At 31.3% G+C, this 22167-nt stretch overlaps 3 protein-coding genes and 2 pseudogenes across 18 annotated transcripts; 1 reads left to right on the top strand and 4 right to left on the bottom strand.

Moving 5' to 3' along the window:
- Positions 1-1449: 1449 nt before the first annotated feature.
- On the bottom strand, positions 1450-4284 carry LOC111314407 (uncharacterized; annotated as a pseudogene). The gene is made up of 2 exons (XR_016332834.1): positions 4002-4284; positions 1450-2834 (listed from the first exon to the last, which is right to left on the bottom strand). The product of XR_016332834.1 is annotated as an uncharacterized LOC111314407 (transcript).
- A 605-nt stretch (positions 4285-4889) lies between these two features.
- Positions 4890-8668, bottom strand: LOC111313478 (uncharacterized). Of its 6 annotated transcripts, none has more exons than XR_002693007.2 (8): positions 7942-8540; positions 7532-7768; positions 6351-7326; positions 5840-6072; positions 5664-5737; positions 5441-5543; positions 5221-5350; positions 4890-5078 (listed from the first exon to the last, which is right to left on the bottom strand). XR_002693007.2 is itself a non-coding variant. In XM_022914165.2 (8 exons), the coding sequence occupies exons 1-8, from the start codon at positions 8615-8617 to the stop codon at positions 5303-5305; spliced, it is 1863 nt and encodes a 620-aa protein (XP_022769900.2). In that variant the 5' UTR covers positions 8618-8668; the 3' UTR covers positions 5095-5302. The 6 variants fall into 6 exon arrangements, 5 of the variants coding, with proteins under 5 accessions (XP_089608726.1, XP_089608723.1, XP_022769900.2 ...); XM_022914165.2 differs by lacking the exon at positions 4890-5078 and adding an exon at positions 8571-8668 and having other exon boundaries at positions 5095-5350; positions 7942-8086; XM_089752600.1 differs by lacking the exon at positions 5221-5350 and having other exon boundaries at positions 5441-5496; positions 7942-8547.
- A 1845-nt stretch (positions 8669-10513) lies between these two features.
- Positions 10514-11651, top strand: LOC111314404 (small ubiquitin-related modifier 1-like). Its single transcript, XM_022915737.2, has 3 exons — positions 10514-10697; positions 10785-10934; positions 11188-11651. Exons 1-3 carry the CDS (start codon positions 10602-10604, stop codon positions 11257-11259), a joined length of 318 nt encoding a protein of 105 aa, XP_022771472.1. The 5' UTR covers positions 10514-10601; the 3' UTR covers positions 11260-11651.
- A 263-nt stretch (positions 11652-11914) lies between these two features.
- On the bottom strand, positions 11915-15479 carry LOC111314405 (ER lumen protein-retaining receptor-like). Of its 10 annotated transcripts, none has more exons than XR_016332393.1 (4): positions 14752-15479; positions 14404-14542; positions 14198-14285; positions 11915-13423 (listed from the first exon to the last, which is right to left on the bottom strand). XR_016332393.1 is itself a non-coding variant. In XM_089752236.1 (4 exons), the coding sequence occupies exons 1-4, from the start codon at positions 14840-14842 to the stop codon at positions 13112-13114; spliced, it is 291 nt and encodes a 96-aa protein (XP_089608362.1). In that variant the 5' UTR covers positions 14843-15479; the 3' UTR covers positions 11915-13111. The 10 variants fall into 10 exon arrangements, 5 of the variants coding, with proteins under 5 accessions (XP_089608362.1, XP_022771475.2, XP_022771474.2 ...); XR_016332394.1 differs by lacking the exon at positions 14404-14542 and having other exon boundaries at positions 11915-13147; positions 13238-13423; XR_016332390.1 differs by lacking the exon at positions 14404-14542 and having other exon boundaries at positions 11915-12331; positions 12637-12869.
- A 1012-nt stretch (positions 15480-16491) lies between these two features.
- LOC111314403 (protein WHAT'S THIS FACTOR 1 homolog, chloroplastic-like) lies at positions 16492-18114 on the bottom strand (annotated as a pseudogene).
- Positions 18115-22167: the final 4053 nt, after the last annotated feature.

Raw genomic sequence — 22167 nt, 5'->3', positions numbered from 1 at the left:
GTGAAAAACAGAGGCCAACAAGCGATTTCCAGTGGCTTCATTCTAATCTTAAGCAACAACAGAAGGTAGTGGTGGTCGTGACCCACGTTGCTGATGACGGCGCACGGCAGCAGCATTGATTGAGGCCAGTGGGAATCCGGAAACCTGAGTTGTGGGTCTAGGAATTCTTACGCTTCTGGAGACCAAAGAAATAGGAATTTCAGAGAGAAAGAAAATAAAGAAACAGAGGAGAAGACGAATCTGGAAAGATAATTACCTGGTAATTTCTGGTAACCGACGACGGTAGACGACGACGTGCGACGATGCTAGCACCAGAATCTGAAAACCAACCAGTGTTCTTGATTTTTCGATCTCTGGGTAAAATCATTTAGGGAGAAAGGAAAATTGAAGAGAGAGAGAGAGAGAGAGGGAACTGGTAAAAGGGAGAGTAAAGCTTAAAAGAAGGCTTTTGTAGGATTAACGAAACGGCGACGTTTTAGCTGAAGAAACCGGGTTCCCTTTGACCCATCTGAAAGATCCGTGCATCAACCATTGAGTTTTTACTTCAGATTTTAAATAAAGTTCAATCTTTTTAGACTACCATGTATGCAATCCTTCAGACCTTTTACTCATGTTCTGAGGGACTACAGCATATATAACAAACGTGCATTCTCCAAACAAATTGAAGTTCTGAAAGCATGTTAAAGAATAATCAAAAAGGGGGGACAGAGAGAGAGAGAGCATCCCAATTGCCAACCAGAAACATAAAGAGATATCCCAATCAGAACAAGAAATAAGAAGCTAGTATTATTATGTTGTCAAGCAACTTAAAAAGGACCACAACTTTAAGAATGATTGGCCATAAGTGAAGTCTAACACCTTTCATTACAGGTTCACTTCCTAACCTGCTCACCTGACCATGTGGCTAAGACAGATAGACATGCCCATTACTAGATGTTACCAAAGTTTGCATTGAACTTGAGAAATTGGACTCGTGTGGTATTGACCAACTACACATAAAGTGCGATTGCCATAATAATATAGGAGATTAATGTTATGATGTAAAACCATAACTAAAAAACACGTTGTCAAGAGATAAATTTATCTTTGTCTTTAAGAAATCTCTCCTCCTCGGCAACACACATTTGTAGTACATTGAGCAATAATCCAAAATACAATGCAAACACCATGTCCATGAATGTGATAACATTGTAAGGCATGCTAAAATCAGGAGTTGTCAAAGGTACCAATAATACTTTTGTGTAAGACATTACAGGACTCTTTTCCTGCATGACAGATCAAGCCAAAATCACATGAGAAGAAAAATACAAATTGATCATGTTTAGGAACAGAAATATCAAGAGGTTAATTCCTGAAACTTTGACAACAAGGGTGACCTGATCAAAAAGTCATATACAAGAAAAACCATGCTTGCATGGAAGTTGGGAAAGCTTATAATAGCTGATGGTATGTCAAATCCTTGATTAGCATTAGGAGGGTATTCATCAATGTGTAAAAAACCCTATTCAGACATATCAAAACAGAGGATTGAATAGAAATTACAAAACTAGATCAACTAATAGCTAAATAAACATAATGAAAAGCACATCTTATCACACTCTGTGGTTAAAGCAGCAGAGTTCGCTCTGCAAGGAAGCTTCAGAACCACCACCATCACGCCAGGAGACACTTTGTCTTAGGAAGGTGAAACATGTATCTTCTCAATAATGACTGAAACATCCTTAGGTTTTTGATCAACAAACACTTGCAGAGAATGAAAATAGACCTTAAAATACCAAAGCACAACTTGCAAATATCAACTCACAATTCACACCTTTCATCATCGGAATTAGCACCCAAGAAGCCCTCGCTCAATTGTGTAGATTTTAAAGAAATAGCAATGGCACCCCTCTCCTTCCCGCTTCCCATCAAGAACCTACTAGCACGTAATGGTGCTTGTTGACACAACCAAACTACAGGAATCTTCCAAGTAAGGCCAAGATCAAATGGCTCAGATTCACTGCATTTCTCAACTTGGAGCTTGTATAAAACAGATGAACTTTTCGTATGAAAACTGTTTTCTTCTATAGATATCCTGTCTGGGTTAGCAGACAACTCAAAACTGGGATTAGTCCAAAAATTCTCCGAGGTCAAACCATTTTCTGCAGACTTCTCATTTTCTTGTAGATGTTTTAGTTCTGCCACTAAACCCCTGTCAAGAAGAAGATACACATTACTCGACTTTGCAAGAACACATCTTCCACTAACATGTTTCCCAAATATTGAACAAAGAGACCAGCTTAGTTGAATATAATTTTCACTAGCATAGGCCCCTTCGACTATTAGGCTGGAGAACAACTGTAAGTGTCAGTTCTAATATGATGCCTGAATACATCCACTCAGAACCAGATCCAGTTGAGGTCATATGTAACCGTTGAGAATGACAAAAACCTTTGTAAATTGATGGCCAATCCAGTAACACAGCAATCCTGGCTTTGTCCCAACACGGAAGCAACTTCAGCCATGGAATTAGACTCTCCGTGCAAACAGCTTCATAAGGCAATGTACCATACCTCAGATTGCCTGAAGCACGTGGAAAACTCCATTCTAGGGCAGAAGAAGTTGTAGTAGACTCTAGGAAGTTGATTGCCGCACAGAAAAGACCTGAGAGAGTGTGTTAAATTCTTCCAGTAAGCATCAATCTGATGTAGAGGGACATCAAAGACAGCCCACAACTCAACTCCAGGGGGCTTTGCATTGCTGCTTGGTATGGAATCAAATCCACCCCAGCTTCCATAGTTCCAACAACCTTGTGTGAAAGGCAACTCCATTTCCTTAACTTGAAATTTCTGAACCTGTTCAAAGATGTTGATAGTCATGATTTCATGCACTGTTTTCAAATACTGCAAAGACTTATCTTAATTGTTAATCTTTTTTTTTTTTTTGGGTACAAGGGACAGCCAGTGGCCCTATACAAAAACAACTAAAGTAAATGTTAATCTTTTAATATCTACAACAAAGCCATTTATCTTAATTGTTAATTTCTTAAAATCTACAACAAAGCTAGTATCAAAACTATATTATCTTTTCCTTACACAAAGAGAGATAGACAAATTACTGCAACACATACACGATTAGTGCATAAGATCTTTCAGGCAAACTTAAAGCCAAGTTTGTACCTCATGTCAGACATAACATCATTGAAAAGGTTGAATGAGTTCATCAGAACATTTCATTCTCATGTATATTTATGAATGCGAAAAATAATTATTTAATAATACCTTGAGCAAGAAAATAGCAGAGATAGGTTGAATGATATATTAAAGTACATAAGCTAATAGAAGGTTTTCCAAAGAGAAAAAAAAAAAGAACCCTTACGAACTACCTTAATTGACTTAAGGCCAAGCTGAATGCTCCCAAGATAATGATTAGATTTATCCTCAAAATATACTGCACCAATTTTTCATCATGAAGAAAAGCTAATAAATCAAAATTTTAAATCCTGATTAGCCTGGTAATTTGATGCAAGTCCACTAACTACTTAAATTGGCTCAACCTAAGTTGACAACTACATAGTCCTTACTTGACCTAATCCTTAAACCTTAAATATAAATTTCAACATCCAGGCAAAAGCAGACAATGGTTCAATATTATAAGGAAAGATTGCAAGTCTTAGGCTTTTCTACCTTCTTTCTTAACTATAAATAGATTCAGAAACTAAAGAAATCCACTTGACTTAGCTAAGCTAACTTCTCTAACTTCATTAAAAAAAAAAAAAAAAACAGAACAAAAGAAAAAAAATAAATACCCAGAAAATATGTTTTCTAAATAAAAAGATTTCTCAGTGACCCCAAAAGAAGAATTAAAAAAATAAAAAAACAAAAAGTAACAACGGAGAAATGGTTTTGGGACATAAGTGGTGGTGGCGGCCATTAGAGGTAGAAGGAGAGGCAGAGAGCTTTGAAAATGGAAATGGGCCAACACTTTGCGATCAGGCAATGGCTTTAAGAGTAGTTTCTCACTGAATTCTTCTTCGTTGACCGATCCAAAAGCATCCAACATTGCAAGAGTTGATGAGTTACTATAAGAAGTGGTCTTTGAAGAAGGGCCATTACTGGGTTTTCTTGGCAAACCGAAACTATGCTACTGGGTACACAGAATCCGCCGTGTGAGCGCCCAGTCCCCGGAGCTTACCAAAAAAAAAAGGTTAAAAACTACCTGATCGGTGAAGAGCTTCTTTTGTTTTTTCTAATTATACAATTTCTCCTTCTTTTTCTTCTTCTCTCGGCCATTTACAATTTCTCTTGTTAGAGCTGGACTAGATGGTGTTCTAGGATCGAGAATTGGGCTTCATAAGCCCATTCGACTTTAGGATGATAAAAACAGATGAGGCTGGTACAATCTTGGTAGCTTGAGAAGTAAATTAAAATTATCAAATTATTGTTAATGGTTGCGTGATCTATTAAATCTGATAATTTCAAGCATAAAAAAATTATCAAATTATAATTTTTAATACAGATTACTAAAATTATATAAAAGGTTTTCAATGTTATCAAAATTAAAATTATATTAATTTTAATCAAAATTATATCAAGTTATTAAAATTGTATCCAAATTACTAAAATACTATCAAAGGGTACAAAAAATTGTATTAATAATTATCAAAAGTATATTATAAGTTATTAAATTATATGAAAATTTATCAAAGTTATATTAATAAGTTACAAAAATTTTATAAAAAATTATCAAGAATTATGTCATAAATTACCAAATTACTATCAAAAGTTATCAAAATTGTATGAAAAGATAGCAAAATTTTATCAAAGATTATAATTTTCTTACAAAAATTGCTAAAAATATATTAATTAAAGATTATTAAAATCAAAATTACTTAAAAAAATGTTGTCAAATTGTATAAAGAGTACCAATATTATATCAATCATTATCAAAATTATATAATAAAGTACAAAAATTTCGATAGCCAAAAAATTTTGATTTCATAAATATAGCCGGAGACGGATTCCATAACATTGCTTGAAATCTCATGAAGACCAATGACCATCTTCCTTCTATTCTGCCTTTGTTTTTTCTTTAGTTGGCTGTAAAAGCAAGAAATCAAACAGAAGAACAAAAAATCCGCCTTCTATATGTTGCATAAAATGAAGCTTACAATAGTTATACAACTTTGTGATTGATCACATTTATGATCATCAATAGGAATATTTACAAAGGATTAATTACTTGGTAGCACTCAGCTCATGAAGTCGTACGTTCTTCTTTTCCTAGGACAGTGAGAAAGTAGGAAGAATGTTGTTTGCCATTTTTAAATACTTTTTCTATGGTGGCAACAATCACATTTTTTCATAAGAACCTGCAATGCATGCACGTGTGAATGTTGTGTTTCATCTCATAATCACATTCATTGGTGATAAATACTACAAATAAGATGTAATATACGTACCTTATGATTGCTGTCCACATGAATCGATGCTTGATGAGAAGAACAGGTGTTAGGATCTAAGCGGGGAGAGTGGCGAAAAATTGTTATAAGATGGTTATAGATGCTGAAAAATGAAAATCCAACTATACATGAGTAACTCAAAAAGACCATGATCATGTTCATGTAACAACTACTTAAAGAAGTCATGTGGTGTTTCATGTTTGCATGGATGAATGGATCATACCTTAATCTATGCTGGTTACAGGATGTTAAGAATGCAACAAGACCGCGTATAATGTTTCGAAGTGATTGGAAGACCTGCAAGACAAATTTAAACCTGGTTTTCAGTGGACTGTAGACAGCATTTTGAAAAATGGTAACAGAACAGGTATGTATGGAAAAAAAAAATGACATGCTGACCTCTTTGTAGAGATCATTCTGAAGAGAATGCCAATATGAGACCCCTGATGAAGCAGACTTTACTTGAGAAACATATGTTATTTGATTTATGCTACTTGTGAGGGGGACTTTTTCAAGCATTGCATAGATGCCATGGAATGTAGAAGCAACATAATTTGCCAACATAAGACCGCCTTTAGTAGAAGTGAGGAGCAGCTCCCAAACACATTCGAAGCATGCACAAATCAATTGGACTGGAACGAAAAGAGTCAAGATTAGGTTTTGATTGATTTTAGACCTGAAATTTTAAAATGTCAATTAGAGGTGTAGTTATATGCACTTTTCTATGTTTATTGGGGCTTCCCAAACATTTTGTGAATACAATTAATTCATTGTCTAACTACAAGGAAAAGGAAATTTTCTGAGAAACTGATGGTGATTATATGTCTTTAAAAGAAATGGTCAAAATGGCAGACAGGTATGCATGTGAAAAGCTTCTAAAACCTTTTTTTTTCATGTGTAGATTGTATACCTGCACTCCACACATACTTATAGAGAAGCCCCAATGGTGAAAGTAAAATCTCAACAAAGTCTGAAACCAAGCTGCAAAAGGGTTCTACCAAAATCCAAGCAGTGATGTAGAACTGCTCTACCGTTCCAGCAAAAATGGTCCATGCTGGTATTACCAGCGTCATTATCTCTTCCAGTGGCTGCATCAAGGGCCTTGTCAGCAGCAACACTGGTAATTTCATTGCTCGTGCCATCATAAGAAACCACTTGACAGCCTTCACAAGATTCTGAAGGAATAAGAATGTTCCAAGATATCTTATTCTTGAGATCATATCCCAAGCTTCAATCCACTTAAAAAGTGGTCCACAAAGGTGTGATGCGGTTGACTTCAAGAGTGGCACATTCTTATATAGATCATAAAACCCAATAATTATAGTAATAAGTGAGATGAATATAAAGATGGTACTCAGCAGAGGTGGCATCCAGTGACGATAAACTTTACAAAATAATGGATAAGATTGGAGAAAAATAACCCAAGAAGGAAGTCCTGCTTCAAGGAAAGCAAGAAGCTTTAAATCTGAGGTGATTATCTGCCTTAATTTAGGTGGCAGATTCCTGTCATTGAAACTGAATAGCAGAAAAGTATGCTGGTATTCTGTAGGCTTATCACTCGTCCCACGTAACGACTCTACTTCTTGATTCATAATAAATTTGTCATCTGTGTCGAGGAAGCATTGTCTAACATCAAAGAAGGCGTCTTCTGAAAATAGCTCAGCTTTAGATGTATCATCAAACAATAATTCTCTAGAAGAAATAGTAATTCCCTGTGTAGTCCGAGAATGAACTTTTTCTTGCAGAACTATCAGATTTCTTTGTAGTGTTAGTGTTTCTGATGGTGTGGCTGAAAACCACGAAGAAATGCTGCTCAATGCCTGGGCAATGCCATTAAATTCCCATTTTCTCATAGATTTCACTTCCAAAGCAAGAGATGCATCTTTCTGTTGGCAAAAGCATATTAGAATTTAAAAGGATTTAGAATGAATGTATAACTAATTTGTTTCTATAAAATGACATCAGAATCCACTTCATATACAGAAGGCAAACTGAGAATCCCATAGCTTTTTATCAAAAAATTTTCCAATTTTATATTTATTCAATGTTGATCATGGAATATACTTTTTACCATCATCCTGGATCGATTACCTGAAGTAAGTTCGTATAGTTGATGCCACGAACATCTTCCCATGCAACATCAAACACAATAAAACCATGCAAGGTTTTGTACAAATTCAATGCAGAAAATGGAGAGTTTTCTCTCCAAGTAGCCATTGTAACAGTGGGAAGCCACTTATTCGAGCTCTTTTCAGAACTAGGTGATCTGCTTCTTAAACTTGGACTCCTCGGTAAAGTTCTGCTATTTTTAAAAGGTGAAATTCTATACTGTACACAAAGACAGGAACGGAAACATTGTTAACACTAAACAAGTAGTTAAAAGTCACAAAGAAAAGCCAACAGCTGTTTGGTCTGCTGGTAGAGTGCCGGATTTAGACTCTTATAGTTCTGGTGACCAGAATTCAAATTCTGGTAAAGGACAATATGGAATATATACTCACCGTGGTGCTCATTAACTCCTTTATGTGGGCAGATCTTGAATAATGCTTGTTCATCCTCCATGATTGATTATCTACCAGGATAAGAAACTTCTTACTGATGGGAGCAAAGAACAAAAATGCACGTGAAAGATAAGATTGTATGTTCCTGCCACAAACAATGAAAGCTTGAGATCGATTGCATCTAAACTTGATATCAAGAACACGCATTAGGACTAGATACATTCCATAGGAACACAGTTTCTGACAGTTGATTCTATATCATTGATTTTATACTCCTTTTTAACTTTTGAATGAGATATCGAAAAAAGGATATCGATGGATTATCCTGCTGCACTTCTTATAAAGGCATCATCAGCCAAGAAAAAAAAAACCAAAATCAGGTATCTTGAATTACACGCTGATCAATGCGTAAAAACTGTCAGAAACCTGGTAAAACAGACAAAGTATGCACTCAAGCACCTGATTTTTCCTTAAAATTTTGTGTTTTTTTTTCCTTTTTCAAGAACTATATATGTGTAGCTGGATGATAAATGTATTACAGCTCTTCATTTATCTAAAATTGATTAGGAGAAGAAATAAGAAACAGCAATTTCATTTACAAATTCATTTGAAAAAGATTTGGCTCTTACCCAATCTGCAGACTTGTCAAAGGATAAAGATCAGGAAAAGAGTCCATTCTTCTAAGTTTTAACTATTGGCTCTCAAAAACTCTCACTGCCCTTTACCCTGATCCAAATCCAAAAGTCAACTTACATATAGAAAAAAACAAAACATTAATGATGTTGGAAAGGAACCATGATTAAGAATCCAGTAATTTCTTAATGAGATTAAACACCAATAAAAACATATGCCATTAATAAACATAAAATTAATGAAGAAAAACAATCAAACTAAGGAAAGATAACCAATGATCAATTAAGAGCCTAACCTTTTGACTTTTTTTTTCTTTGTTTTTGCGGGTTTTCCTTTTTGCGGGTTTTCTTTTTGGGAAAAAGAAATGCAAACCCCAAATCAAAATCTTCGTCGTGCCATGTCATCAAGTTAGTTATTAGACGGTTGAAACAAAACACTAAAATATGATGACAATGATAAAATTAGACAACTCACTCCGTGTTTTAATTATCCGTACTGATAAACGATCATCATCGTAATTTGTCAATTACCTTTTTAACCATGAATATTATAATTAGTTACTATTATTTTTTAAACTAAGGAGGCGGTAACAAAGGATTTCTATTATAATATACATATGCTTGTATATATATATATATAATTAAAAATAAATTAAAAATAAAAATAAGATATATGTCAATTTTTTAATAACGTTTGTGAAATTAAAATTTTATATTAATTATATATTAAATACTACTTCTTTGTTTTGTATTGTTAATTTTATTTGTAAAATTTAAAAGTTTTAATATAATAAATGTGATAATTTCTCATACATACATATATATATATATATATATACCATAGTTCAATTTTAAAATATTAAATTTATACAATTTGTGAGATGTGAGGTAAGTTGAGGAACAAAGTTAGCAACTATCAACCATGTTGAAGTTGTAAAACTTACCACAACCTTAGGGATATAATTCAAAAGTTAGATTGTAAAATCACTTTTTGTTGCAATAGCATTCAATATTTCTTTCTTTTAAGATGACATCCAATAGTTATTTTAATTAAACAAGATAAAATCATATGATTGCTAATAATATTATTAAATAACTTAAATTCTTTTTATTCAAGTTTTTTTTTAAATTAAAACTTTTAACTTTTTGAATCACAATAAATTGAATTGGATTTCGAACCAAGTTTTCGTATGCTACTAAGCATTTTTGTTATATGGTAACAAAAGAATATAATATATGCTCTAAAAATATTTTTGGACCTGCATAAATTTCCAATTTCAAACCATCCGATTTTGGATACTTACCATATTTCTAATCGGATCCATCCATAAACAACACGTGCAAAGCCGTCTATTTATCAATGTGGATAAGGATGAAATCCCAACCAATCACAAAATTTTGAAAATTTTTTTGTTTTAATTGTTTTTCACGTTCAAAACGTACACATCTTATTCGTACTCACTTCTCTCTCAACCAAGAAAGCAAACAAGACGACTTGTCGGAATCCCCTTCACACGCCACCTCAATGTTCAACCCATCCTCAACCATCCAATTTCCCAATCACTAATCTCGACCGTTCATTTGATCCCCCACCGCAAAATCAAAATCCCCTTTAATAGATTAGCCTATATTCAACGATTCCAAGTTCCCAAACCCGGAATCCAAATCTTTATCAAATCCAGTTCAATTCCGACGCCTTTTTTTTTTTCCGCACGTTCAATCAAGTAACGGATCCCCAAAACTCGCCCTCTGAGACTCACCACGTCGTCAACTAGTGCAAATTCTTTTAAACAATATTACTTTAATGCCACTACTTGACGAGCCTGCGAACGTGGATTGAGAAATTGGAGTTCACTTAGTGGTTTACAATTGTATATATAGCGTAAAGGCAACGCTTTCTCTTCTATATTTCAAAGACCCTCCTTTCTCTTCTTCCCTCCGAACAGCCCCTTTTAATTTCTCTGGACAGGAGAAACCAGAAGCGGGAGAAGCCCTAAAAGTTAAAAAGAAAAGAGCAGTAGGGTAGGAATGTCAGCGACAGCAAGCGTCGGTGGCGGAGGCCAGGAGGAGGATAAGAAGCCGGCCGATCAATCTGCACACATTAATCTCAAAGTCAAGGGCCAGGTTTTATTTTGAACTCCTTCAGATCATCTCTTTTATTTTTCCTTTTTATTTTTCTTTTTCTCATATTCTTCGGTCGTTTGGTTGCAGGATGGAAATGAAGTGTTTTTCAGGATTAAGAGAAGCACTCAGCTTAAGAAACTGATGAATGCATATTGCGATAGGCAGTCGGTTGATATGAACTCAATTGCCTTCTTGTTTGATGGGCGGAGGCTCCGAGGAGAGCAGACTCCTGATGAGGTAAATTTCATTACTTGTTTCAAAACCCTGGGTTAGTTCTCTTGATACTGTTATTTCAAGGTTCTGTGAAATGTTATATAAACATATACATAAACTTTTGAGCTGATAATTTCAACTACTGCTCCGAGGAGACATCTTAAATGTTCAATTTCTTTTTTATTTTTAAAATATTTGCCGGAATTTGTTGTCTATTAAATCATGGTTATGTAACTTATAGCTTTGGTTTTGTCTGGATTTTTTCATGGGTGTTTAGCTCGAAATGGAGGATGGAGATGAAATTGATGCGATGCTGCACCAGACTGGAGGCGGGTGTGGAAGTCCATAGCTCTGCTGCTAATTGGACTGCATTTGAATACACAGGGAAATTGCTATGGAAGGCAGATACTTGGAGCAAAGTAGTAGTATCATATATGCCTATACTAGTTGTGAATTTGTTATGCATGGGTATTTATTTGGTCTGGCCTTGTGATTTAATACTTTATGAAGAAGTATACTGGTATTATGCTTCAGATTTTGCTTTGGCTTTTATGGTCATTTGATGCTTTGTTAAGCACATCCCGGTTGGCTTAAGTTAATAGTTTGGGTTTACAAAATTACAAGGGTTGATGAGTCACCTCATGTCAAATGACCAAATGCTTTTAGTCTTATCGATACTTGTGTTGTTTCAATTGGCAAAATTAATGAATGTCGACTCAGAAAAAGTTTGCTTCTCTCTTATTTATTTGAGTTCGAATATGTTGAAAGAGTGATATAATTTTTTATGAATTTTTAGATCAGTACGCCTACTTAAACCGACTTTAAAAGAATATTATATCTTATGGAGATGATGTAGGTTCAAATAATGCTGTGACCGGGAAGTTAATTGCAAGTCATAGGCAGCAAACTAATGTGGTTATTTAAGTTCTGGAAAGTTCGCCTTAAAAGTAAGGGCTCCAATCCGGCGACACGAATGCTTGCTTTGGCAAAATTAAGTACAACAATTGAGAAATCAAAGTTGATTTTTACATCAGTATCGAAGAACAACGGAACTAATAATATTCAGTTATATAATCTCTATACATCCCCAAATGACGTGTAAAATGGGATGACAATATCAAAAACAAAGTTCACCAAAAAGTTTAGCTACTTATCTAGAAATTAATATATCCCATACCCTGCTGGGATCGTGGGAATTCTCTGCATGTCGTGAAGCATAGGGAACCCATGCCGGTAACTAAAGCTTTTTGTTGGTCTTCCAGCAGCAACCAGCAAGAAGCACAAAATATAAAAGAGATTGATTCAGATTTAACGGAAACAAGCATAACTCCCATATATCAAAATTTTAGACTTTGACCTGTCAAAATAATAGTAGAATAAGTCGGTATAAAGGAGTGTCTGAAGGAAACCAGAAATCCAAGCTGCAAGAGCCATAAAAGAATCGATGAAAAAGAAATTATGTAAGAAGCAAAGTCTACAGAAGCACACAAGCGAGTATATCAAGAAAGGCAAAAGCCCACGCACACAAGATAGTATTCAAAATAATTAAGTTTTCTAGAATTAGCTTCATTCAGCTCGATAAAGTTGGTCATCAATTCCAACCATTCATAAACCAAGCAATAACTTATGAGATGCAAACAGATCTACAAGCCAACCAGAAGATTCCTTCCAAAAGTTATTGAATACATATAAGCAAAAGCCCAAGGGAATCAGATGAACATCGTACCCTCTTGACTCCCGAGAATGTCAAAGCTAGTACTATACAATATGTTGTGTTGCTGTAACTAACCAACATCACCAGGAAGATGCTAATGACGTTTGCCAATTTAACTCCATGATCACCACCCTGTCTGTTGCGCGAGGCAGGGAAAAAAGACTGGGTCCAGAGCCAAGTGAAACAATTCACAAATTATGCAACCCCAAATGCTTCTTGAGTTACTACTACAGTTATATCTAGTACTAGATACCAAGAGATGAAAATCATTATATACAACAAAGGAGTGACCATATCAACATATGCAATATGCTACAGACATCATCTCCATATCATAGCAACATTCTAGATTTTAATTTTTTTAATGCTGTAACAACCACCATTGGCAGACAGAGAATCTAGAAATCCTAACAATCAACAATAAAAAATAAAAAAAATGCTGTGATGCTGAACTTAAATAGATCCAATTCAAATATTCGGCTATGTATCAACTAGATGTGGAGGCACATGGCTCTAAAAACATCTGCAAAGAGATGAATTGTCAGCATTGCTCACCTCTCCTACCCACGTTTCAAAGTTTAAAGAGGAAGGAAAAGGAAAGAGAAGAAAGAACCTCTTTGCAGCCTTTCCAAAGCAAGAGTTTAAAAGGTATATGATAAACCAGTTTATACACGTGTGATGAATGTAGCCTGTAGGGAATCCAAAGCAATACATGCTCTAAGAGAGAAAGACTTGACATAGTGCGGTTCAGTGAAGTATCAATCCAATCCAGTTAAGGATGTGTAACAATCTATATGCACTGCAATAAAAGAGAGAAATATAGGCAAATCTGTCCATTACACGCATAAACATGTACATCTACTTAGCAAAAGGAAAATTCATAGTCCTGTACAAATCTAGGAAGACATCATCAAAAAAATATTCAAACACGAGTGCCTCATTTTTCTTAATTAGGAAATTTCATATTACGGTTAATGATGCATTGTTTTTTTGCTACCATACTGCATACAGATGCTTCCAGTGCATTTGGAATCATAAGCAGAACAGCTTAAAATTTCCATTTTTAGTTTGCCAAAAAATCCTTTCCTCTAGCTCTCTTCATTGAAGGCTATAACTGTCTAATTCAGGCCTATTATTCTTCTCTTTTGGGCCTCTGGCACATAGAATATCTAACCCTAAAAGTAACAGTATCATCTTATAAGCAGCAAAAATCCCTAATCATTATCTCTTGTACGCTTCAAACATAAACTTCACTGAACTCACAAAGATAATAAACTTCACTGAATCCTAAAGAACAGCAATGATTAAGAATCTAAAATGTGATGCAAATGAAAGCCTACAGTTTTGATGCCGAGACTATCAATGGAAAAGTCTCGTGTTCAAACAACAGATTGTTTATTGAAAAGAAATTATGCTTAATATATAATTAAAAGTTAAAACATAATGTAGAACCAATTCAAACAACAAATGCACTAATCTAAAATGAACCAAACAAAGTACAAGATCTAAGATATTGTCAAGTAATTAAGCAAACATTATTAGTTTAGGAACATAGGAAAAATTTAAAGCATACCCAAGAAGAAATACATATTGGCCTGTCAAGTTGTCAATGTTTCTAGTCCTTTGCAAGAGTACAAGCTGATGGAGTATGGCAACAGCTTCTAGATACAAAGAAAAAGTCCACATTACCTCGAAACACATCTTCCATGAATCAAAATAAAAATATAAAATGAACCATAATTGAAAAAGACAGTGAAAAAAAATAAACAAATAAGAGACCTCCTTGAAGGTGAATTTCTCATTAATGAGAAGAGCCAAGAGCAGGCAAGGGAATAGAAGAAAATAATGGTGGAAAGTGAATTGGTCTTTATCCTAAGACCTTCAAACAATCTTATGGCTATGCATGGACCAAAACGAGCTTCCCAAAAATACCAATTTCATCAAAGTGTAGTAAAGAGATATAAAATCAGTAAAAATGTCCAAGTAACAGCTAAAGAAAACGATCACATAAAGTTCTTGTGTCTTCAAAGAAATACCTGTGGCAATTAAGAAATATTAAAAATTTCATCTTGAAAATTAAGAAAATCAGCATTGAATTTTTTTTTTTTAAGAGAGAAAATATGTTACCTGCGCAAGATTTGATACTGTGGATTTTGAGGAGCAAGACGAGAATGCCGGCCAGGTGAGTCATATCACCTGCTAATCTGAATATATTCATTTTCACTCTTCCAGATCCAAAACCCTAAATTCCTTCAACTTCCACATAAAAAAAGCCAAAACATTCCAACGGGCTTTTCCTTTTTTTTTTAGGGGGGAGAATGGGTTTGATCTCGTAGTTTCCAAGTTTTCCCTTTCTTGTTGGTTTTATTTTTTTAAAGACAATGATCCTTGACCAACCAAATACAGACACATCATTATCATAATATTCCGTGTCTCTCCATCGTCACAAACATTGGAACAAGAAATATGAATATTCAAAGGTATTATGAATTTGATGCAGAAAGAAGGGAAAGGGAAGACTTGAATCCAAGTTCTAAGTCATTCATGAGACATTCAAATGAGTCTCTCATCTCTTTCCCTCTGTAAATTGCACTGCAATCTCAAGATCCTGACATGACAAAAGTAACAAACAGTGATCACACATGACAATTATGAACACAGTTTGTGTAGTCCTAGAGATCGTGCAATGGTGAAAAATGATTTGAGGTTGGCAACGGATCATGTTGGGTTTTTGCTCGTTTGAAACCCGACCCAATTTTATGATCATAAAAATCGAATTCGATCCAATCGAATTTTTTTTTTTTAATACATAAATCCGACTCAACTCGATATTGTATAAACCGTATCCAACCCGATCCAATCGAAATTAATAAAATATTATTTTTTAAATATAAAATATTATTTTTTAAAATATAAATATATAATTATATAAATATATAAATAATTAATTAAATAATTAATTTTTATATAATATCAGGCCGAGTTGGGTTTGCCTAAAATTCGAACCCGACCCAACTCCGAATTTTTTTTTCTACATTATCCGATTTGACCTGACCTAAAACTTGATTTTAAAAAAAAAAAAATCGACCTTATGAGATCGGGTCGGATTGGACTGCCAGTTTTGACAGACTAAAGCAACAGAATAATACCAGAGGATTACATTTATCTGCTGCTCTCTTACTGGCCCTTAGGTGCCCTCGTGAGATCAACAGAATAGTTTTATGTAAAACATCACGATCAAATAGTTTGAAGGAAGTGTAATCCACTCTTTGATTTATTGGAAGACCATTTCATAAAAGTAATTCGTTTAAAATTTACAGCTAAAATTAGAATCAACAACCAAGGAATGCCCACTAAAAGCTATTCTTTTGTTAAGATAAACTAAAAGATGAGTAAATGCTTTCTCCCAAATAAGATTGCCTTTTTCAACCTAGTGCCAAAGCAAAGAGGGGATGTTTTGAACACCGCCTTCCTAAAATGTGGTGATCTCATTCACCTTTTTAATCTCTTATCCTACTTTGTCAGTTTAAACATCTCCAGGTTGTCACACATATCATGTCCCCTGTAGGCACTCTTAACTCTTAAAGAGCACATTATATGTATCAAATCAAAATCAATAAATAAGCAGATATCCAAGTTTACAGCATATGACCAAATTGATCATCGATATAGTCATTACATAGACAGACATGCTTGATTACCTTGACTACATTTGAATTAGCTGATTGCCTGAAACCGCAAACATCTTTCCATGCAGCTTCAAACATAAAAATCCATGCAAAGTTTCATATAAATTCATTACAAAAAATGGGCGAAAGGTGTTTGAGGTAGTTGCAGTTAATATAAGGGAGTGAATCCACTAAAATGTTAAAAGCAGGAATGTGGGCGAACTTTTCATATATAAAGGAAATTTGCAAAGCAGGATTTATCATCAGTTGTGGACTAGTGAATCAGCTTTACCACATAAGAGTACAGATGTCCCAATACTTGGGATAAGAAAAGCAAATCACCCTCCTTATTCTGAAAATTTTGATTCAACAATCTGAAAATATCCTCGACAAAAATGTTAAGTGCCTCCATGATACTTCCAATAAAGCCACTGTGTTCTATCAGATTAGTACAATCCTCTCAAAACCAAATGTGGAGCTCAACATCATCAATAACTCAAATTACCAAGTCAAATCCTCTATCGTTTCAAATTTAAAGCTCCTCATCACAACTTTTGCTCACTCAATTCCTCATTCCTCATTGCCATCATTTCCATGTCCTTCTTAACCTGTTCTCTTTGCAACCTCAACAGCTCTGCTCTCTCCAGCCATCCTTCCTCCAGCAGCTCAACAAACTTATCCTTTATCTCAAGCAACAGATCCTTATCAATCAAATGATCTTCCTTATGTGCCTCTCCTAGCACTGCAGTCCTTATCCCACCTTTTAATGACATAGAATATCCCCGAATGCCTTGTAAACTAACTAGAAAAAGCATTCAAAAACCTATACTCATCGGTAAACTTCCCCAATATTTGCACGGGAACCCTCTTCAACAATGAGAGGGAAAGCAACTAACAGAAAATCCCTAACCCACTCACTCATTTCCTTCCTAAGAAAAAACCCTGCTGGTAACTTGTAGTTAAATTTTGGCCCAACCCGAATCCCCATTAACCTTGATTCCTCTTCTGCTCTTTGCTTAATAAAAGATTTAGCAAACTCAAGATTCCATTCAACCAACCTCAGAAACGATTGCCCTTCACCAGGGGAGCCGGTTAGCCTAAATAATTCGAGTACTTAGGCATTAAATTAACCAAAAAATCATTAGGGAAACCGAATTCCTTCTTCACATGAACCGATTTACAAAACTTAGAAACAAACAACTCTTCATATTCATTATAAATCCGTTTTTCCTCTTCTAGAAAATTTCCCATCCTATTACTAGACCGCAGAAAGGGAACGCGCTCGGATTTGGGTCTAACCCGATCATAATAAGTACCGAAAAGACCCGGGTTATTGTTAATAAAGGTTTTAACTCTGACATTAAGGCGTAATCTCTCCCGCCTTTTGTCTAAGTAACGGAGAGGGATGACTTGACCTGTTTCGTTAAGGACTTGCTAGACGAACCGGGCACAAAGCTTGTATCGTTTATCGTTTTCTAAGGCTTGGTCTAATTTCCTATCTTTTCTCCAAATAAATTTGAGGCTTGAAATGGGATTGATTTGGAGTGTGAATTTAGGGTTTAAGAAAGATTTGAAGTTAAGTTTTAGATTGGAAATGGAAGAAGAAATGGTTTGGGATTTGAAGAGCATACCTGAAATAAGCATCAAAGGAAAACAAAACCTAAAGCAATTGATCAAATTAAAACATAGCAAGAATTCTTAGGATTTTCGAAACATAATTTGTGAATGAGCAAATTTAGGGTTTAGGGTTTTAGAGAGTAAGGCAAAACACAAGAGCAAAGAGGTACAGACAAAAAAAAAATCTCCAAAAATAATGAGGAAGAAACCATAAAAAAAATAATAATAATAATAATTGGTGGCCTTGAAAGAAATTTCATACTTTTTGGAAAGCCGTATGGAATTTAATTACCGTAAAAACTAGTTTGTAATTCTGCACAGATTAATTTTATTTATTAATTAAAATATTTTAAATTTGTAAAATTATTAATTAAATTTTATTATTACAAATAAATTGAAAATTTTATATTAAAATATTTATCAACAATTATATATTAGTTCACAATAAAATATTTATGTAATCGAATAGATAAAAAAATTACTTTTGATCTAAAATAAATTTTTTTGAAATATAGTTGATTCTCATTTTTAAATTTATGTGATACCAAAATTAATAATTAATGTAAGAGATCTCGAGTTATAAAAATATATAAAAATTTATTTAAATTACAAAATAATAAAAAATAATCTAAAAATTTTTAAATTAAAAAATATTTATTAACTAAACAAAACTTATTATCATTACCTTCACGAAAATTAATATTTTGTAATTTAATATTTATATGCACAATTCATATTATCACTTTTTTATTTTAGAACAAATATGTTAACATAAAAATAAAAAAGATAAGTATTTAAAATTTTAAATATAGTAACAATAATAATTATTATTCTCTTTACTCTAGTTTTGTTTCTCACTTTTCATTTAATAAAACATTATAATAAACGTAACCTTATGTGTTAAAAACCATTATCAAGAAATTTCATATGACCAAAAAATAAGTAGTTGGATTAATTACTAACCAATTATTTGATACCTAAGTAGGATCATTGAATAGAATAAGATTTTTACAAAGTTAAACTCAATACATAATATAAAAAATCTAAAAAATGAATTACATATATATTATCTATAAATGATATAAAATTAATTTATTTATTATTTATAAATGATATAAAACTAATTTATTTATTCAATAATTTTTTCTTCGCATAACAAAATGTATATATTTCAAAATTTTATTTTAGTTTGAAAACTATGATCTTGATAAAAAAAAAAAGTAATTCAAATAATTAAAAAATGTGAAGCAAATAAAAAAAAGTTTAAAATAAACAATAATGTTAGAAAACAAATTAACTCAAAAAATAATTAACATAGCTTCAATTAATTGTAATATTGATCAAACCATTAAAAATATTAAAAATTTTCATTAAAAAATAATTTGAATAAAATTAATATACTTGTAGGATTTTTAGATGTGAAAATATATACTTCATATTTAAGCTGTAATAAATGCAAGTTCAATCCGTAAAATATTAAAATATTTTGAAAGTATAAAGGATATAATGAGTTATTTTAATTTGTTTGAATTTTAAAAAAATCAACTATTAAAAGATTATGAGGAAATCTATGAATATATTAAAATTTTCAAATTAAAAAGAAAATTGTGTATATTATTGAAATATTTTATTTAAAAGAAATATATCTAAATTGTATTTAATTTGTATGTTTTACATATAATTAATCAAAATATTTAAAGTAATGTGCATAGAAAAAAAGTCAAAAAGTTAGTAAAACTATAATGATTTAATAAAAAAATATTTGACATCTAAAATTTAGCATTTGAATTTTGGATTTGATATATATTAATGTTAAGAGTTCGTTGAGATTTTTTGTTATTTAAATTGAGTTAAAGTTTATATAAAATTGAAATATTGGATAAACTTAATTTTTATAACTTTAAATTTATTTGATAAATAATTAAAATTAAATAACTATCTTATGTATGGATTGTACACGTAATTGATCATGCATAAATGCTTACTTAGTCATATATTAAAATTATCTTATGTGTAATCAAATTATATTATACACATAAAATTATACGCAAGCAAATTTTATAAGATATTATTGTATGTTGTAATATAATACTATATATGATTATTTTTTTATTTAAATTTTGATAAATTTTATTCTATAAATATATTTAAATAATAATTTTATCTATAGATAGTATATAATCAGATAATAATATTTAAATTTTGGTGCTTTATACCTTATTCTCAAAAAATAAATATCTAATCAGATAATTACTTAATAACTCTAAACTCAATAAATTTTATTAAAGCAACCAAAGTTTAAAAGTTATATAACATAGATTTTCTTTTTATTGTTATTTTGTTGTGCACTATGATTTGATATACATAAATAAATGAAACAAATTTATTGAGTTTGTTTTCTTATTTTTTTTAAATCATAATAAAAAAATATTAGCTTAAGTGAGTTCCTATTAAATTTACTATGAATTAAAAATTAAAATATATATATTACAGCTGATTTGAAAAAAAAAAATCATACTTTATGGAGTAAATAGTATGTTTAGTGAAATATAACTTATTATCAGAAAAAGCATATTAGTTCATATAGTAAGAATAGATTAATAAAAAAAAATTAAATTAATAGTAACAAAAATATGTTTAGCTCGTATGCTTTGTGGGACACGTGAAAATCCATATAATTAAGAATTACCAACAATTAGGGTTTTATTAAAATTGTTATGGTATTTATATAATTTTTTATATATTTTTTTAAAATATTAATATTAAAAGTCTATAACAAATATTGATTTAAATTTAAACTTTTTTTTAATTCATATATATATATATCTCTAAATCTATTTTTTAAAACTGATGGATTATTTATTAAAATTATCTTCATCTATAACTAATATATTTAAAATTTTGAGATAATACAATTATTATTTATCAAAAATATTAAAGATATTAAATAATATTTTTTAAAGTTTTGATAAATTTAAATAATTATATTAAGTGTAGATAAATTGAAAAAGATAAATTGTTTTAAAATTGATTTTAAATTGAGATGAGGTGATATATAAGATAAATGAATTTTATTATAATTTAAATTGATTTTTATTAAATTTTAAATTTTTTGATAATTTAATAATTTAAAAAATATATTTTTATAAATAATTTAAAATTAATAAATATTTTATGTGTCATCATAATGAGATGTTTTAAAAATTATCTTACATGTAAAAAAAAAGCTATCAACATAAGTGTCTATATAAATAAATGCTGTATGATAATTATGTATGTTGTAATATAATTATATATAATTTACTAAGATAAATTGAAATTATATTTTAGAAAATTAACACTTTATTATAAGTTAAAAATTTTCAAAATAATACTACAATATTAGACAAAGATGATGAGTTCACATTATTTAAAGGAATACCCTATATAAAGTATACAAAATTTGGACTTATTAAGTCAAACTTAAGTAGCAATATCTAATGAATATTTTGAATACATGTACCAGTTACTTATAATAAATTAATAAATACTACCTACTATTGATTGAATTCATTGTATAGTATAATTTTTTAGTTCATTGCATAGTTTAATTTCATCAAATATTAGAATAAAGTCATCTATAAAATTTGATGTGTTAGATTTGAATTTACACATTTAATATAACTAAAGGTTCTATTCTATTGATGTTTTGATTATTTAATTTTTTAATTTTTTTAAAATAAATAAATAAATAAAATAACAAATGAAAACTTTACCTCATGCTTTGTTTTTTCATTACAAAGAGAAAATGATGGAAATAGCTCGATTCATATGGAATTTTGTTCTTCTTTAACTCTATTTGTATGTATTCAAACACTTTAAAATACCTTGTTATTATACTAAATATCTATTAAATTAATTGATATATTATTAAAGTTGATACTTAAAGTTTATAAAATTAAAAAAAATTTACGTTCATGATATGTTTTTCAATTAAAAATGTAATAAGATAAAAAATTTAAAGATAAATTAAAAACTTAAAAAAAATATTATTATCTTATTTAATTTTTCAATGAATTTGAAATTTGAAATTAGTTCAAATCATTAATTGACAAAATAAATTTTTTAGTTAATGATTAAGTTGCACAATAAAAAAATCTAATTTTTTTAATTTATAAATAAAGATCTTTTATAGTAAAGACAACTACAAAGATTGAAATATAAATAAAATATAAATAAAAAATAGAAAATTCATCCAAAAATAGTAAATATGAAATAA

The sequence above is a fragment of the Durio zibethinus genome, chromosome 23 (assembly GCF_047325235.1).
Source record: "Durio zibethinus cultivar Kanyao isolate XHJ-2024 chromosome 23, ASM4732523v1, whole genome shotgun sequence".
Taxonomy (NCBI): Eukaryota; Viridiplantae; Streptophyta; class Magnoliopsida; order Malvales; family Malvaceae; genus Durio; species Durio zibethinus.
This window is presented reverse-complemented; position numbering and strand designations above follow the sequence as displayed.

Bases quoted from the DNA above. Each gene is read 5' to 3' on its own strand.
- LOC111313478 (XM_022914164.2), bottom strand. From the start codon at position 8,163: ATGTATCTAGTCCTAATGCGTGTTCTTGATATCAAGTTTAGATGCAAT. The intron at 7,769-7,941 runs GTGAGTATATAT...CTTTGTGTACAG, and splicing joins AGGAGTTAATGAGCACCACG to TATAGAATTTCACCTTTTAA. The intron at 7,327-7,531 runs GTAATCGATCCA...TTTTGCCAACAG, and splicing joins ACTATACGAACTTACTTCAG to AAAGATGCATCTCTTGCTTT.
- LOC111314404 (XM_022915737.2), top strand. From the start codon at position 10,602: ATGTCAGCGACAGCAAGCGTCGGTGGCGGAGGCCAGGAGGAGGATAAG. The intron at 10,698-10,784 runs GTTTTATTTTGA...GTTTGGTTGCAG, and splicing joins ATCTCAAAGTCAAGGGCCAG to GATGGAAATGAAGTGTTTTT. The intron at 10,935-11,187 runs GTAAATTTCATT...ATGGGTGTTTAG, and splicing joins GAGAGCAGACTCCTGATGAG to CTCGAAATGGAGGATGGAGA.
- LOC111314405 (XM_022915738.2), bottom strand. From the start codon at position 14,842: ATGAATATATTCAGATTAGCAGGTGATATGACTCACCTGGCCGGCATT. The intron at 14,286-14,751 runs GTAACATATTTT...CTTTGTATCTAG, and splicing joins CAGTATCAAATCTTGCGCAG to AAGCTGTTGCCATACTCCAT. The intron at 12,870-14,197 runs GTATGCTTTAAA...CTTGGTATCTAG, and splicing joins CAATATGTATTTCTTCTTGG to TACTAGATATAACTGTAGTA.